The following is a 17,044-nucleotide window of genomic DNA, read 5'->3' on the forward strand; positions in this document are numbered from 1 at the left end:
ATCATAATTAATCCAATCTATCTATTACATATAATAGATATATTACATTGTATTACATATAATATAATAATAAAATAATGACAATTATAGAAAATTTAATAAAATAAAGATAATAATTAATAAAAATGATTAATTTTTTTAAATAATAATAATTTTACCTCCATGGCCAGGGCGGACGTGTGCTGGTCGTAGTGCTTATATTACATTTAACATAATAACAAAATAATGACAATTATATAAAAACGAACAGAATAAATCTAATAATTAATAGAATTTTTAATTACCTCCATGGCCAGCGCCGCCGTGTGCTGGTTGTAGTGGTTATATTACATATAACATAATAACAAAATAATGACAATTATATAAAAACTAATGGAATAAATCTAATAATTAATAAAATTTTTAATTACCTCCATGGCCAGCGCCACCGTGTGCTGGTCATAGTGGTTATATTTCATATAACATAATAACAAAATAATGACAATTATATAAAAACTAATGGAATAAATCTAATAATTAATAAAATTTTTAATTACCTCCATGGCCAGCGCGGCCGTGTGCTGGTCGTAGTGGTTGAGCAGGTTAGGCATGAAGGTGGAGTTGTAGGGCAGGTCCTGGCACATGCGGAGCGCGATGGGCTCGCAGGAGAACAGGCTGTGCCCGTTCCCGGGGGGCAGCCGGCACCCCAAAACCCACAGGGCGGGCAGCAGCCACGCCAGGGCCATCCTCACCCCCCGAAACATCCTCCTCATCCTCACAACCCCAACGTTTCCTGCCAAAATCGCAATTGTCACACTGGCTCTGCTTGTGGCATCTTCCTCGTCCTCAGAAATTCTGAGATTTCTGTCCAAATTTCAATTGTCACACTGGCTTTGCTTGTGGCATCTTCCACCTCCTCAGAAATTCTGATATTTCTGTCCAAATTTCAATTGTCACACTGGCTCTGCTTGTGGCATCTTCCTCAGAAATTCCAAAATTTCTGTCCAAATCTCAATTTTCACACTGGCTCTGCTTGTGGCATCTTCCACCTCCTCAGAAATTCTGATATTTCTGTCCAAATCTCATTTTTCACACTGGCTCTGCTCGTAGCATCTTCCTCATCCTCAGAAATTCCAAAATTTCTGTCCAAATCTCATTTTTCACATTGGCTCTGCTTGTGGCATCTTCCGCCTCCTCAGAAATTCCAAAATTTCCTTCCAAATCTCATTGTTCACACTGGCTTTGTTTGTGGCATCTTCCTCATCCTCAGAAATTCTGATATTTCTGTCCAAATCTCATTGTTCACATTGGCCCTGCCTGTGGCATCCTCCAGATCCGTAAAAATTCTGGTATTTCCTGCCAAAATCCCGTTTCTCACGTTGCCTTTGCTCGTGGCATCTCCCACCTCCTTAAAAACTCCAAAATTTCCTTCCAAATCTCATTTCTCCCATTGGCTCTGCTTGCAGAACCTTCACACCCTCAAAAATTCCAAAATTTCCTTCTAAAATTTCATTTTTCACATTGGCTCTGCTTGCAGAACCTTCGCACCCTCAAAAATTCCAACATTTCCTTCCAAAATCTCATTTCTCACCTTTGCCTTCGCTTGTGGTTCCTCCAAATTTCAAAATTTTCTCTCTCCGACATCCTCAGGGTCCTGAAGGAATTTTCCTTTTTTTTTTTTTTCCCCACTCTCGGTGATGAACGAAAAATTGAAATTTCAGCCACATTCCCACACTGTGGAGCCCATGGTGAGCGGGCAGGGATTCCTGATTTATCCTAAAAAACAGAGAAAAAACAGTGAGAAAAATCAGCCAAAAATGAAAATATTCCAGTATTTTACCCTCCAAGGGATTCCTGATTTATCCTAAAAAACAGAGAGAAAACAATGAGAAAAATCAGCCAAAAATGAAAATATTTCAGTATTCTACCCTCCAAGGGATTCCTGATTTATCCTAAAAAACAGAGAAAAAACAGTGAGAAAAATCAGCCAAAAATGAAAATATTTCCATGTTTTACCCTCCAAGGGATTCCTGATTTATCCTAAAAAACAGAGAGAAAACATTGAGAAAAATCAGCCAAAAATGAAAATATTCCAGTATTTTATGGAAGAATTGAATGGAAGAAAATTTTTAATCCTGATTTTTTTTAAATCCTGTTTTTTTTATATTTCTGGAGGAAATGAATGGAAAAAAAATGGATGGAAAATGGAAGAAAATCAGCCAAAAATGAAAATATTTCAGTATTTTACCCTCCAAGGGATTCCTGATTTTATCCTAAAAAACAGAGAGAAAACAATGAGAAAAATCAGCCAAAAATGAAAATATTCCAATGTTTTACCCTCCAGGGGATTCCTGATTTTATCCTAAAAACAGAGAGAAAACAATGAGAAAAATCAGCCAAAAATGAAAATATTCCAATGTTTTACCTCTTCAAATTCTCTTATGAGTTTAAATCCTGATTATTTTAAATTTCTGGAGGAAATGAATGGAAAATGGAAGAACTGAAGGGAAGAATTTGATGGAAAATGGAAGAAAATCAGCCAAAAATGAAAATATTCCAATGATTTACCCTCCAAGGGATTCCTGATTTATCCTAAAAAACAGAGAGAAAACAGTGAGAAAAATCAGCCAAAAATGAAAATATTCCAATGTTTTATCCTCCAGGGGATTCCTGATTTATCCTATAAAAAAAAGAGAGAAAAATCAGCCAAAAATGAAAATATTCCAATGTTTTACCCTGCAGGGGATTCCTGATTTATCCTAAAAAACAGAGAGAAAACAATGAGAAAAATCAGCCAAAAATGAAAATATTTTACCCTCCAAGGGATTCCTGATTTATCCTAAAAACAGAGAGAAAACAATGAGAAAAATCAGCCAAAAATGAAAATATTCCAATATTTTATGGAAGAATTGAATGGAAGAAAAGTTTTAAATCCTGATTTTTTTTTAAAATCCTGATTTTTTAATATTTCTGGAGGAAATGAATGGGAAAAAATGGATGGAAAATGGAAGAAAATCAGCCAAAAATGAAAATATTCCAATGTTTTACCCTCCAGGGGATTCCTGATTTATCCTAAAAAACAGAGAGAAAACAATGAGAAAAATCAGCCAAAAATGAAAATATTCCAATGTTTTATCCTCCAGGGGATTCCTGATTTTATCCTAAAAAACAGAGAGAAAACAATGAGAAAAATCAGCCAAAAATGAAAATATTCCAGTATTTTACCCTCCAGGGGATTCCTGATTTTATCCTAAAAAACAGAGAGAAAACAATGAGAAAAATCAGCCAAAAATGAAAATATTCCAGAATTTTATGGAAGAATTGAATGGAAGAAAAGTTTTAATCCTGATTTTTTTTTAAATCCTGATTTTTTTATATTTCTGGAGGAAACGAATGGAAAAAATGGATGGAAAATGGAAGCAAAATCAGCCAAAAAATGAAAATATTCCAATATTTCATCTCTCAGTTCCTCAACTCTTCAAGATCTCCTACAAGATGAGGTTTAATCCTGATTTTATTTTTTTTTGTGCCCTAAATTAGGGATTTTGGGGGGTTTTGGGTCCAAATTTGGCAATTTTGGGCAGTTTTTGTGTGCAAATTTCACAATTTTGGGGCTTTTTTGCTCAGATTTGGGAATTTGGGGATTTTTTTGAGCCCAAAATTGAGGAATTTTGAGTTTTCCATGACTGAAAATTGGAAATTTTTTAGTTTTTTTCCAGCTCTAATTGAGGAATTTTGGACTTTTCCTCACCTGAAATTTCGGAAACTTGGCTTTTTAGTGCCTAAAATCTGGCAATTTTGACCTTTTTTTTTTGCTTCTAGTTTAGGAATTTTGACTCTTCCAGGCCTGAAAATTTGGAATTTTGACTTTTTCTCCTCCTAATTCCAGGACTCGCACATTTCCCCCATTTCCAACCCCATTTTTAGCCCCAAATTTCCCTTTTCTCCTCATTTTCAACCCCAAATTTCTCCTTTTTTCCCTTTCCTTTTTTTGAAGAGGCTGGTTAAAAATAAATTTTCAAAACGAAGGGAAATAAAAAAAGACCAATCTGATGAAATAACCACAATAAATTTTATTTATTTATTTATTTATTTATTTATTTAATATTTATTTATTAAGTTTTGCTGTCCCAGGGGAAGATGTGGTTGGGGCAGCACTGAAATAAAGGGAAAAATAGAAATTCTGTGAGTTTCTGATGGAAAAAAGTCATTTTACAGATTGAAAATATTCCACGTTGCAATATTTCATATTTAATACAGTGAAATAATTCACATTTCACTATTTCATATTTTCATATTTCAAGATGGTATGAGCTGGACAAGTTGTGTCCTTCTGATGGAAAAAATGTCATTTTTCATATTTAATATTTAATATTTCATATTTCATATAAAGAAATGTTTTGTATTTCAGTATTTCATATTGAAAATATTTCATATTTAATATTTCATATTTCATATTTCACATATAGAAATGTTTCATATTTCACTATTTCATATTTAATATTTCATATTTCTTATTTCACATATAGAAATGTTTCGTATTTCACTATTTCACATTGAAAATATTTCATATTTTCATATTTCAAGATGGTATCAGCTTGGAAAGTTGTGTCCTTCTGATGGAGAAAATGTCATTTTTCATATTGAACATATTTCATATTTAATATTTCACATATAGAAATGTTTCATATTTCAGTATTTCATATTGAAAATATTTCATATTTAATATTTCACATACAGAAATGCTTTGTATTTCACTATTTCATATTGAAATTATTTCATATTTAATATTTCATATATAGAAATGTTTCGTATTTCACTATTTCATATTGAAAATATTTCATATTAAATATTTCATATATAGAAATGTTTGGTATTTCTGTATTTCATACTGAAAATATTTCATATTTTCATATTTCAAGATGGTATGAGCTGGACAAGTTGTGTCCTTCTGATGGAAAAAATGTCATTTTTCATATTTCACTATTTCATATTTCACTATTTCATATTTAATATTTCACATATAGAAATGTTTCGTGTTTCATTATTTCATACTGAAAATATTTCATGTTTAATATTTCACATATAGAAATGTTTCGCATTTCACTATTTCATATTGATAATATTTCATATTTTCATATTTCGAGATGGTATGAGCTGGACAAGTTGTGTCCTTCTGATGGAAAAAATGTCATTTTTCATATTGAACCTATTTCATATTTAATATTTCATATGTAGAAATGTTTCGTATTTCAATATTTCATACTGAAAATATTTCATGTTTAATATTTCACATATAGAAATGTTTCGTATTTCATTATTTCATATTGAAAATATTTCATGTTTTTGTATTTCAAGATGATATCAGCTTGAAAAGTTGTGTCCTTCTGATTTAAGAAATGTCATTTTTCACGTTGACTTTTCAAGGTGATAGGAGCTTAAAATATTGTGTCCTGATGGGAAAAATGTCATTTTTCAGATTGAATTTCAAGGTGATATCAGCTTGAAAAGTTGTGTCCTTTTGATTTAAGAAATGTCATTTTTCACGTTGACTTTTCAAGGTGATATGAGTTTGAAAAGTTGTGTCCTGATGGAAAAAATGTCATTTTTCAGACTGAATTTCAAGGTGATATCAGCTTGAAAAGTTGTGCCCTGATTTCAGAAATGTCATTTTTCAGATGGACTTTGAAGATGATTTGAGCTTCAAAAGTTGTGTCCGTCCGATGAAAAAAATTTAATTTTTCATACTGACTTTTCAAGATAATATGAGCTTGAAAAGCTGTGTCCTTCTGATGGAAAAAATGTCATTTCTCACATTGACTTTTCAAGATGATAGGAGCTTAAAATATTGTGTCCTGATGGGAAAAATGTCATTTTTCAGATTGAATTTCAAGATGATATCAGCTTGAAAAGTTGTGTCCTTTTGATTTAAGAAATGTCATTTTTCAGACTGAATTTTCAAGACGATATGAGTTTAAAATATTGTGGCCTGATGGAAAAAATGTCATTTTTCAGATTGAATTTTCAAGGTGGTATGAGCTTGAAAAGTTGTGTCCTTCTGATTTAAGAAATGTCATTTTTCAGACTGACTTTTCAAGGTGATATGAGTTTAAAAAGTTGTGTCCTGATGGGAAAAATGTCATTTTTCAGATTGAATTTTCAAGGTGGCATGAGGTTGAAAAGTTGTGACCTTCTGATGAAGAAATGTCATTTTTCATGTTGACTTTTCAAGGTGATATGAGTTTAAAAAGTTGTGTTCTTCTGATGAAAAAATGTCATTTCTCACATTGACTTTTGAAGATGATAGGAGCTTAAAATATTGTGTCCTGATGGAAAAAATGTCATTTTTCAGATTGAATTTTCAAGATGATATGAGTTTAAAAAGTTGTGTCCTGATGGAAAAAAAATGTCATTTTTCAGACTGACTTTTCAAGGTGATATGAGTTTAAAAAGTTGTGTCCTGATGGAAAAAAATGTCATTTTTCAGACTGACTTTTCAAGATGATATGAGTTTAAAAATTGTGTCCTTCTGATGGAAAAAGGGCATCAAAACCAACAACCTGGCCCTGGGAAAAGTGGGTGAACATAAATATTTCACCCAAAAATAATTTGGGGTGAAATGGAGCAAAAGGAGCAGGATTGCAGAGAAAGGAGCCTGGGCTGCGGCAGGCGCGGGGGATGCATTAATTGGCGGGGGATGCATTAATTGGCGGGGGATGCATTAATCGGTGCCGACAGACGAGCGCTGCAATAACGAAGCCTCACCACAAATCCAGTCGGGGCACTCTTTGTTCAGCCCATGCACAGCAGATTTTTGTGGTTTTGGTTGGATGTAAAGACAAACAAAACGCTTTCGGTGACACCAGGGATGAAAAGAGGAGGGGAGGCCTCGCCCTCGCGCCACAGGGATTGGAAATGTGGAAATAAAACACGGGGAAAAGGAGGAATTTGTTCTGTGGTTGTGGATTTTTACGTTGTTTATCAGCCCATCCGATTCTGGCTGGAAAGGATTCATTAAGACGTGCACGGACAATTATCATCACAAGGAGAAAGGGCTGATTCTCACAAGGAATCGACTAAATTTCAAAGTGCCTCAGGGAGCAATGAGGAAAAAGAAAAACTCATCAGGGTTTAGAATGAAAGGATGGGATTCATTCCAAGTTATCTATCCCAGAGAAATGGGGAGATAAAGCAACAAACCAGACTCCTCCTGGAGGAGGGGAAAATGTGCTCTGAGGATTCCCAACCCAATCCTGAGCCTGGAGAAAGGAGAGGAACTCGTTCATGGCATTTCCCCAGCCACAAAAGGAGAATAAATTATCCTCCCCCCTCCACTCTAATGAATGACTCAGTGGGAAGGAAACGCCAGCGCTCTCCACTCCTGCGCCGCACCGTAATCCCCCACATCCCTATTGCTATTAGGGGCAAAGGGGGAGGATGGAAAGGCAGAAAGAACGTAATAATTTTGTTATTATTGTCATGGAATGGATTGGGTCGGAGGGGGTTTTGAAGCTCATCTAACCCCTCATGGAGGGACAGCTCTGTCCATGGGAAGGGCCTGCAGAGGGAATCCTGCGGCTCCATGGGAAGCAGGCAGGCTGCCGGCCCAGCCAGCATCCCTTAGGAAAGGCACAAGGAACATCGGCGGCACCGGCATTCATCCATCCATCCCATCCATCCATCCATCCATCCATCCATCCATCCATCCATCCATCCATCCATCCATCCATCCATCCATCCATCCGTCCATCCATCCCATCCATCCATCCGTCCATCCATCCCCTCCATGGCTGCCGCACGGCCGAGGCACACATTCAAAAAGGGGGGGAATATAAAAAGACCAAGCCGCTAAAGACGGCGTGCCCGGAGGGATCCGGGGAGCGCACGGACAGCACCGGCATCCCGGAGCCCTCAGCGAGGGACGGCGAGGATCCGGCACCCCCGAGCCCTCAGCGAAGGGCGGTGAGGAACCAACATCCCCCGAGCCCTCAGCAAAGGGCGGTGAAGCAATGGCACCCCCGAGCCCTCAGCGGAGGACGGTGAGGCACCCACATCCCCTGAGCCTTCAGAGGAGGGGATTGAGGTTCCGGCACCCCCGAGCCCTCAGTGAGGGGCAGTGAGGCCCCCACATCCCCCGAGCCTTCAGAGGAGGGGATTGAGGTTCCGGCACGCCCGAGCCCTCAGTGAGGGGCGGTGAGGCCCCGGCACCTCCGAGCAGGCTCCGGCCTCACCGCCCCTCACAGGGAGCTCGGGGGATGCCGGAGCCTTCACCGCCCTTCACAAGGGGTTCCGGCACCCCCGAGCCCTCAGCGAAGGGCGGTGAAGACACCGGCACCCCCGAGCCCACAGCAAAGGGCGGTGAGGATCCGCCATCCCCAGAGCCCTCAGCAAAGAGCGGCGAAGGCACCGGCAGCCCGGAGTCCTCAGCGGAGGGGATTGAGGCACGGGCATCGCCGAGCCCTCAGCGAGGGCCGGTGAGGCACCAGCACCCCCAGCCCTCAGAGGAGAGCGGTGAGGAACCAGCACCCCCAGCCCTCCGCAAAGGCAGTGAAGGCTCCGGCACCACCGAGCCCTCAGCGGAGGGCGGTGAAGGCACCGGCATGCTCCGAGCTCCCTGTGAGGGGCGGTGAGGCACCGGCACCCCCGAGCAGGCTTCGGCAGCCCCGAACCCTCAGCAAAGGGCGGTGAGGAACCAGCAGCCCCCGAGCCCTCAGTGAAGGGCGGTGAGGCTCCGGCATCGCCCGAGCAGGCTCCGGCATCCTCCGAGCCCTCAGCGAAGGGCGGTGAGGCTCCGGCATGCTCCGAGCCCCCTGTGAGGGGCGGTGAGGCACCGGCACCCCCGAGCAGGCTCCGGCACCCCCGAGCCCTCAGCAAAGGGCGGTGAGGAACCAGCAGCCCCGAGCCCTCAGTGAAGGGCGGTGAAGCTCCGGCACCCTCGAGCCCTCAGTGAAGGGCGGTGAGGCTCCGGCATCGCCCGAGCAGGCTCCGGCATCCTCCGAGCCCTCAGCGAAGGGCGGTGAGGCTCCCGCATCCCCTGCCCGGGGCCGCCGTACCGGGTGAGGCTCCCGCATCGCCTCCCCGGGGCCGCCGTGCCGCACTACGGCACGGGGAGCCCAAGCCAGCATCCCCGGCCTCACGGGGAGCGGATCCGGCCCGCTCCCGGCGCTCAGGGCCGACATCCCCCGCGTCCTCCGCCCGCCCGCCCAGCGCAGCACCAGCATCTCCCCGGAGCGCGGCCGGCCGCAGGGCGCTCGCTGCGAGGCCGCCCCACTGCACGGGCGCCGAGCCCCGCGGTCGAGCCCCGGACGAGCCCCTGAGGGCGGCGCGGCCCCGCCGTGTCCCCGCCGTGTCCCCGCCATGTCCCCGCCATGTCCCCGTTACCTGCTCAGCTCCCGCCGCCCTCACGATCCCGCGCGCGCCCCTCGGGTGGCGGCGGCGGCGGCTGCAGCGGCAGCGCCCGGCCACGCCCCTCGCACGACCACGCCCCCCCGCGCCATCGCGCTCCGCCCACTCCCCGCCGCCCAGCCAATCAAAGCGCGCGGGGCTGGTTGCTAGGTAGATCGGAACCCCCGGCCCCTCTAACCCCGCCGGGGGCTCTGATTGGCTGGCGCCCTCCGCGGTTGCCGTGGATACGGGATGCGGACGGGGGTGGGGAAGAGGAGGAGGAGGAGGGCGCTGATTGGCTGGCGCCGCCTTCCCCCAGGGTTGCCATAGCGACGGGATGCGGACGGGCGGGAGGAGGAAGAGGAGGAAGAGGAGGAAAGGAGGAAAAGGAGGAGGCGGCGTCCGCAGGAGGGAGGAGGAAGGTGAGAGGACACGGGGGGACACGGGGTGGCAGCAGGGCCGGGGCAGCGCCGTCCCTGTGCTGGCACTGCTGGGGCACCTCGGGGACAAGGGGGGACATTGAGGGGCTGGAGCTGCCCGGGGAACGGGGCTGGGAAGGGGCTGGAGCACCAGGAGGGGCTGCGGGAGCCGGGAAGGGGCTCAGCCTGGAGAAAAGGAGGCTCAGGGGGGACCTTGGGGCTCTGCACAACTCCTGACAGGAGGGCACAGCCAGGGGGGATCGGGCTCTGCTCCCAGGGAACAGCGACAGGAGGAGAGGGGACAAATTTCAAATTGTGCCAGGAGAGGCTCGGGCTGGGGGAAATGATCCCAAACTGTGCCAGGGTAGAGGAAATGATCTCAAACTGTGCCAGGCTGGAGGAAATGCCCTCAAACAGTGCCAGGGAGGTTGAGATTGGAGGAAATGACCCCAAACTGTGCCAGGGTGGAGGAAATGACATCAAATTGTGCCAGGGTGGAGGAAATGACATCAAACTGTGCCAGGGTGGAGGAAATGACCCAAACTGTGCCAGGCTGGGGGAAATGCCCTCAAATTGTGCCAGGAGAGGCTCGGGTTGGAGGAAATGACCTCAAATTGTGCCAGGGTGGGGGAAATGACCTCAAAACTGTGCCAGGTTGGAGGAAATGCCCTCAAACTGTGCCAGGTTGGAGGAAATGCCCTCAAAACTGTGCCAGGGTGGAGGAAATGACCCCAAATTGTGCCAGGGGAGGTTTAGATTGGAGGAAATGCCCTCAAACTGTGCCAGGTTGGAGGAAATGCCCTCAAAACTGTGCCAGGGTGGAGGAAATGATCCCAAATTGTGCCAGGTTGGGGGAAATGCCCTCAAAGTGTGCCAGGGTGGAGGAAATGCCCTCAAAACTGTGCCAGGGTGGAGGAAATGACCCCAAATTGTGCCAGGGGAGGTTTAGATTGGAGGAAATGCCCTCAAACTGTGCCAGGTTGGGGGAAATGCCCTCAAACTGTGCCAGGTTGGGGGAAATGCCCTCAAAACTGTGCCAGGGTGGAGGAAATGACCCCAAATTGTGCCAGGTTGGGGGAAATGCCCTCAAATTGTGCCAGGGTGGAGGAAATGACCCCAAACTGTGCCAGGGTGGAGGAAATGCCCTCAGACTGTGCCAGGGCAGGCTCAGGTTGGAGGAAAGGTTGGGATTCTAAAAGGATTTCGGGCTCATCCCAGTCACAAAATTCACAGAATTGATGAGGTTGGAAAAAACCTTTGGGATCACCAAATCCAACCATCAAGGATTTCTCCATTTATGCAGAAATTGCTTTGTCTGAACAAAATTCAGATTTTTGGTGTCCCAAAAAATGGCAGATTTGGGTAAATATCTGATTTTGGGAACTGTTTGATATCTCCATATTTCTGGAGATTTTGGTAAATTTAAATTAAATTTTGAAAAACCTTTGGGATCAGCAAATCCAACCATCAAGGATTTCTCCATTTATTCAGAAATTGCTTTGTTTGATCAAAATTCAGATTTTTGGTGTCCAAAAATGGGGAGATTTTGGTAAATATCTGATTTTGGGAATTGTTTGGTATCTCCAAATTTCTGGAAATTTTGGTAAATTTAAATTAAATTTTGAACAAACCTTTGGGATCACCAAATCCAACCTCAACCAAATCTCCATTTATTCAGAAATTGCTTTGTGTGAACAAAATTCAGATTTTTGGTGTCTCAAAATGGGGAGATTTTAGGAGATTTTGATAAATATCTGATTTTGGGAGATGTTTGGTATCTCCATATTTCAGGAGATTTTGGTAAATTTAAATTAAATTTTTAATAATCCTTTGGGATCACCAAATCCAACCATCAAGGATTTCTCCATTTATGCAGAAATTGCTTTGTCTGAACAAAATTCAGATATTTGGTGTCCCAAAATGGGGAGATTTTGGTAAATATCTGATTTTGGGAATTGTTTGATATCTCCAAGTTTCTGAAAATTTTGATACATATCTGATTTCATTGATGTGGAAATTCCTGCAGAAATCACAGAATTGATAAGGTTGGAAAAAACCTTTGGGATCACCAAATCCACCCATCAAGGATTTCTCCATTTATTCAGAAATTGCTTTGTGTGAACAAAATTCAGATATTTGGTGTTCCAAAAAAGGGGAGATTTTGGTAAATATCTGATTTTGGGAATTGTTTGATATCTCCAAATTTCTGGAGATTTTGGTAAATTTAAATTAAATTTTGAACAAACCTTTGGGATCACCAAATCCAACCTCACCCATTTCTCTATTTATGCAGAAATTGCTTTGTCTGAACAAAATTCAGATTTTTGGTGTCCAAAAAAGGGAGATTTTGGTGAATATCTGATTTTGGGAATTGTTTGATATTTCCATGTTTCTGGAGATTTGGGTAAACTGAAATTAAATTTTGAAAAAACCTTTGGGATCACCAAATCCAACCATCAAGGATTTCTCCATTTATTCAGAAATTGCTTTGTTTGATCAAAATTCAGATTTTTGGTGTCCCAAAAAGGGGAGATTTTGGTGAATATCTGATTTTGGGAATTGTTTGATATCTCCAAATTTCTGGAGATTTGGGTAAACTGAAATTAAATTTTGAACAAACCTTTGGGATCACCAAATCCAACCTCAACCATTTCTCTATTTATGCAGAAATTGCTTTGTGTGAACAAAATTCAGATATTTGGTGTCCAAAAATGGGGAGATTTTGGTGAATATCTGATTTTGGGAGATGTTTGGTATCTTCATGTTTCTGGAGATTTTGGTAAATTTTAATCTCAGGGATATTGAGGCAACACAAAATAAAAAATCATTTCACCGTACCTGAATTTCAAATTATTTCTCCTTTTTGTGTCGTTGCTGTGCTGTGAAATCATTGGGTTCCTTGGTAAAATTCTATTTTTTTTATGAAAAAGAAGGAATGGCACAGGGATAACGTTCATGTTTATTCCATGAAATCATTGGATTCCTTGTTAAAATTATATTTTTTTCCCATAAAAACTAACAAATGGCGCAGTGATAGCACCCATCTTTGTTCCATTGGATCCCTTGTTAAAATTCTGCTTTTTTCCTTGTTAAAATTCTATTTTTTCCTTTTTAAAATTCTATTTTTTTCCTTTTTAAAATTCTATTTTTTCCCTTGTTAAAATTCCATTTTTTCCCCACAAAAACAAATGAGTGGCACAGTGATAACACTCATCTCTGTTCCATTGGATTCCTCATTAAAATTCTATTTTTCCCATAAAAACGAAAGAATGGCACAAGGGTAACACCCATCTTTGTTCCATTGGATCCCTTGTTAAAATTCTATTTTTTCCTTTTTAAAATTCTGTTTTTTAACTTGTTAAAATTCTATTTTTTCCCATAAAAACAAATGGATGGCCCAGGGATAGCACCCATCTTTGTTCCATTGGATTCCTCATTAAAATTCTATTTTTCCCGTAAAAATGAAGGAATGGCACAATGGTAACCCCCATCTTTGTTCCATTGGATTCCTTGTTCAAATTCTATTTTTTCCTTTTTAAAATTCTATTTTTTCCTTTTTAAAATTCTATTTTTTTCCTTGTTAAAATTCTATTTTTCCCCACAAAAACAAATGAGTGGCACAGTGATAACATCCATCTTTGTTCCATTGGATTCCTCATTAAAATTCTATTTTTTCCTTTTTAAAATTCTATTTTTTTCCTTGTTAAAATTCTATTTTTTTCCTTGTTAAAATTCTATATTTAACTTGTTAAAATTTTATTTTTACCCATAAAAACAAATGGATGGCCCAGGGATAGCACCCATCTTTATTCCATTGGACTCCTCATTAAAATTCTATTTATGCCATAAAAATGAAAGAATGGCACAAGGGTAACACCCATCTTTGTTCCATGGGATCCCTTGTTAAAATTCTACTTTTTCCTTTTTAAAATTCTATTTTTTTCCTCGTTAAAATTCTATTTTTTCCCATAAAAACAAATGGATGGCACAATGGTAACACCCATCTTTGTTCCATTGGATTCCTTGTTAAAATTCTACTTTTTCCTTTTTAAAATTCTATTTTTTTCCTTGTTAAAATTCTATTTTTCCCCACAAAAACAAATGAGTGGCACAGTGATAACATCCATCTTTATTCCGTTGGATTCCTCATTAAAATTCTATTTTTCCCATAAAAACGAAAGAATGGCACAAGGGTAACACCCATCTTCGTTCCATTGGATCCCTTGTTAAAATTCTATTTTTTTCCTTTTTAAAATTCTGGTTTTTAACTTGTTAAAATTCTATTTTTTCCCATAAAAACAAATGGATGGCCCAGGGATAGCACCCATCTTTGTTCCATTGGATTCCTCATTAAAATTCTATTTTTTTCCTTGTTAAATTTCTATTTTTTCCCATAAAAACAAATGGATGGCACAGGGATAACATCCATCTTTGTTCCATTGGATTCCTCATTAAAATTCTATTTTTCCCGTAAAAATGAAAGAATGGCACAAGGGTAACACCCATCTTTGTTCCATTGGATTCCTTGTTCAAATTCTATTTTTTCCTTTTTAAAATTCTATTTTTTCCTTTTTAAAATTCTATTTTTTTCCTTTTTAAAATTCTATTTTTTTCCTTGTTAAAATTCTATTTTTCCCCACAAAAACAAATGAGTGGCACAGTGATAACACCCATCTTTGTTCCATTGGATTCCTCATTAAAATTCTATTTATCCCGTAAAAATGAAAGAATGGCACAATGGTAACACCCATCTTTGTTCCATTGGATTCCTTGTTAAAATTCTACTTTTTCCTTTTTAAAATTCTATTTTTTTCCTTGTTAAAATTCTATTTTTTTCCTTGTTAAAATTCTATATTTAACTTGTTAAAATTTTATTTTTACCCATAAAAACAAATGGATGGCCCAGGGATAGCACCCATCTTTATTCCATTGGATTCCTCATTAAAATTCTATTTATGCCATAAAAATGAAAGAATGGCACAATGGTAACACCCATCTTTGTTCCATTGGATCCCTCATTAAAATTCTATTTTTTTCCTTTTTAAAATTCTATTTTTTTCCTTTTTAAAATTCTATTTTTTCCCATAAAAAGAAATGGATGGCACAGTGATAACATCCATCTTTATTCCATTGGATTCCCCATTAAAATTCTATTTATCTCATAAAAATGAAAGAATGGCACAAGGGTAACACCCATCTTTGTTCCATTGGATCCCTTGTTAAAATTCTATTTTTTCCTTGTTAAAATTCTATTTTTTCCTTTTTAAAATTCTGTTTTTTAACTTGTTAAAATTCTATTTTTTCCCATAAAAACAAATGGATGGCACAGTGATAACACCCATCTATGTTCCATTGGATTCCTCATTAAAATTCTATTTTTTTCCTTGTTAAAATTCTATTTTTCCCATAAAAACTAATGGATGGCACAGTGATAACATCCATCTTTGTTCCATTGGATTCCTCATTAAAATTCTATTTTATCCCGTAAAAATGCAAGAATGGCACAAGGGTAACACCCATCTTTGTTCCATTGGATCCCTTGTTGAAATTCTATTTTTTTCTTTTTAAAATTCTATTTTTTTCCTCGTTAAAATTCTATTTTTTCCCATAAAAACGAATCAAAGGCACGCTGACCTTTGTTCCAGTGGCTCCCTGACTAAAATTCCATTTTCCCCCATTTTTTCCATTGGCAGCCCCAGCGAAGGAGCCCCCGCTGTGCCCATGGCGTTTGCAGCTCCCAAAGCCCGCGATGGCTCCAGGCTGCGCCTCAGCTCCTGGACCCCCCTCAACCACCGGCTCATCAACGACCAGGCAAGTCCCAAAATCCCCAAAATCCCCAAAATTCAGGGAATAATTCAGGGAAATCCAGAATTCCTGACCCATTGAGGTCACCCAGCCCAGCTCCCAAACCCCGCGATGGCTCCAGGCTGCGCCTCAGCTCCTGGACCCCCCTCAACCACCGGCTCATCAACGACCAGGCAAGTCCAAAAATCCCCAAAATCCCCAAAATTCAGGGAATAATTCAGGGAAATTCAGAATTCCTGGGCTCATTGAGGTCACCCAGCCCAGCTCCCAAACCCTGCGATGGCTCCAGGCTGCGCCTCAGCTCCTGGACCCCCCTGAGCCACCGGCTCATCAACGACCAGGCAAGTTCCCAAATCCCCAAAATCCCCAAAATTCAGGGAATAATTCAGGGAATAATTCAGGGAATAATTCAGGGAATAATTCAGGGAAATTCAGAATTCCTGGGCTCATTGAGGTCACCCAGCCCAGCTCCCAAACCCTGCAATGGCTCCGAGCTCACCCTCAGCTCCTGGACCCCCCTCAACCACCGGCTCATCAACGACCAGGCAAGTCCCAAATCCTGAAATTCAGGGAAAAATTCAGGGAAATTCAGAATTCCTGAGTCCACTGACGTCATCCAGCACCACCCCTCAAGGAAAAGCCAAATCCAGGATTGATTCCCTGAAGATTGGTTTGGAATAATCTCAAAATTCTCCCCTCTGAACCATCGGCGCATGAACGACCAGGAAAGTTCCAAAATCCCCGAAATTCAGGAATAATTTAGGGAATAATTCAGGGAATAACTCAGGGAATAATTCAGGGAAATTCAGGGAATAATTCAGGGAATAATTCAGGGAAATCCAGAATTCCTGACCCACCGAGGTCACCCAGCCCAGCTCCCAAACCCCGCGATGGCTCCGAGCTCCCCCTCAGCTCCTGGACCCCCCTGGGCCATCGGCTCATCAACGACCAGGCAAGTTCTCAAATCCCCAAAATCCCCAAAATTCAGGGAATAATTCAGGGAACAATTCAGAGAATAATTCAGGGAAATTCAGAATTTCCGGGCTCATTGAGGTCACCCAGCCCAGCTCCCAAACCCCGCGATGGCTCCAGGCTCCCCCTCAGCTCCTGGACCCCCCTCAACCACCGGCTCATCAACGACCAGGCAAGTCCCAAAATCCCCAAAATCCATAAAATTCAGGGAATAATTCAGGGAACAATTCAGGGAATAATTCAGGGAATAATTCAGGGAATAATTCAGGGAACAATTCAGGGAATAATTCAGGGAATAATTCAGGGAATAATTCAGGGAACAATTCAGGGAATAATTCAGGGAATAATTCAGGGAATAATTCAGGGAATAATTCAGGGAAATTCAGAATTCCTGGGCTCATTGAGGTCACCCAGCCCAGCTCCCAAACCCCGCAATGGCTCCAGGCTCCCCCTCAGCTCCTGGACCCCCCTGAGCCATCGGCTCA

General features: G+C 41.5%; 2 protein-coding genes across 3 annotated transcripts in view; one reads left to right on the top strand and one right to left on the bottom strand.

The window, feature by feature from the left end:
* The window catches only part of FZD3 (frizzled class receptor 3), a 98,685-nt gene extending 89,256 nt beyond the window's left edge, over window positions 1-9,429 (bottom strand). Inside the window, exons 1-2 of one of the 2 annotated variants that reach the window (XM_063153203.1) lie at window positions 9,361-9,429; window positions 537-1,755 (exon numbers count right to left, since the gene is read on the bottom strand). In XM_063153203.1, coding sequence (XP_063009273.1) covers window positions 537-752 — 216 coding nt within the window. In that variant the 5' untranslated portion in view covers window positions 753-1,755; window positions 9,361-9,429. Of the gene's footprint in view, window positions 1-284; window positions 314-536; window positions 1,756-9,360 lie in introns of those variants that run through there. The other variant, XM_063153205.1, reaches the window with a different exon arrangement.
* A 289-nt stretch (window positions 9,430-9,718) lies between these two features.
* Window positions 9,719-17,044, top strand: part of FBXO16 (F-box protein 16) — a 61,495-nt gene continuing 54,169 nt past the window's right edge. The window contains exons 1-2 of the mRNA XM_063153206.1: window positions 9,719-9,785; window positions 15,476-15,593. Coding sequence (XP_063009276.1) covers window positions 15,504-15,593 — 90 coding nt within the window. The 5' untranslated portion in view covers window positions 9,719-9,785; window positions 15,476-15,503. The remainder of the gene's footprint in view (window positions 9,786-15,475; window positions 15,594-17,044) is intronic.

Source organism: Melospiza melodia, chromosome 3, assembly GCF_035770615.1.
Source record: "Melospiza melodia melodia isolate bMelMel2 chromosome 3, bMelMel2.pri, whole genome shotgun sequence".
Lineage (NCBI taxonomy): Eukaryota > Metazoa > Chordata > Aves > Passeriformes > Passerellidae > Melospiza > Melospiza melodia.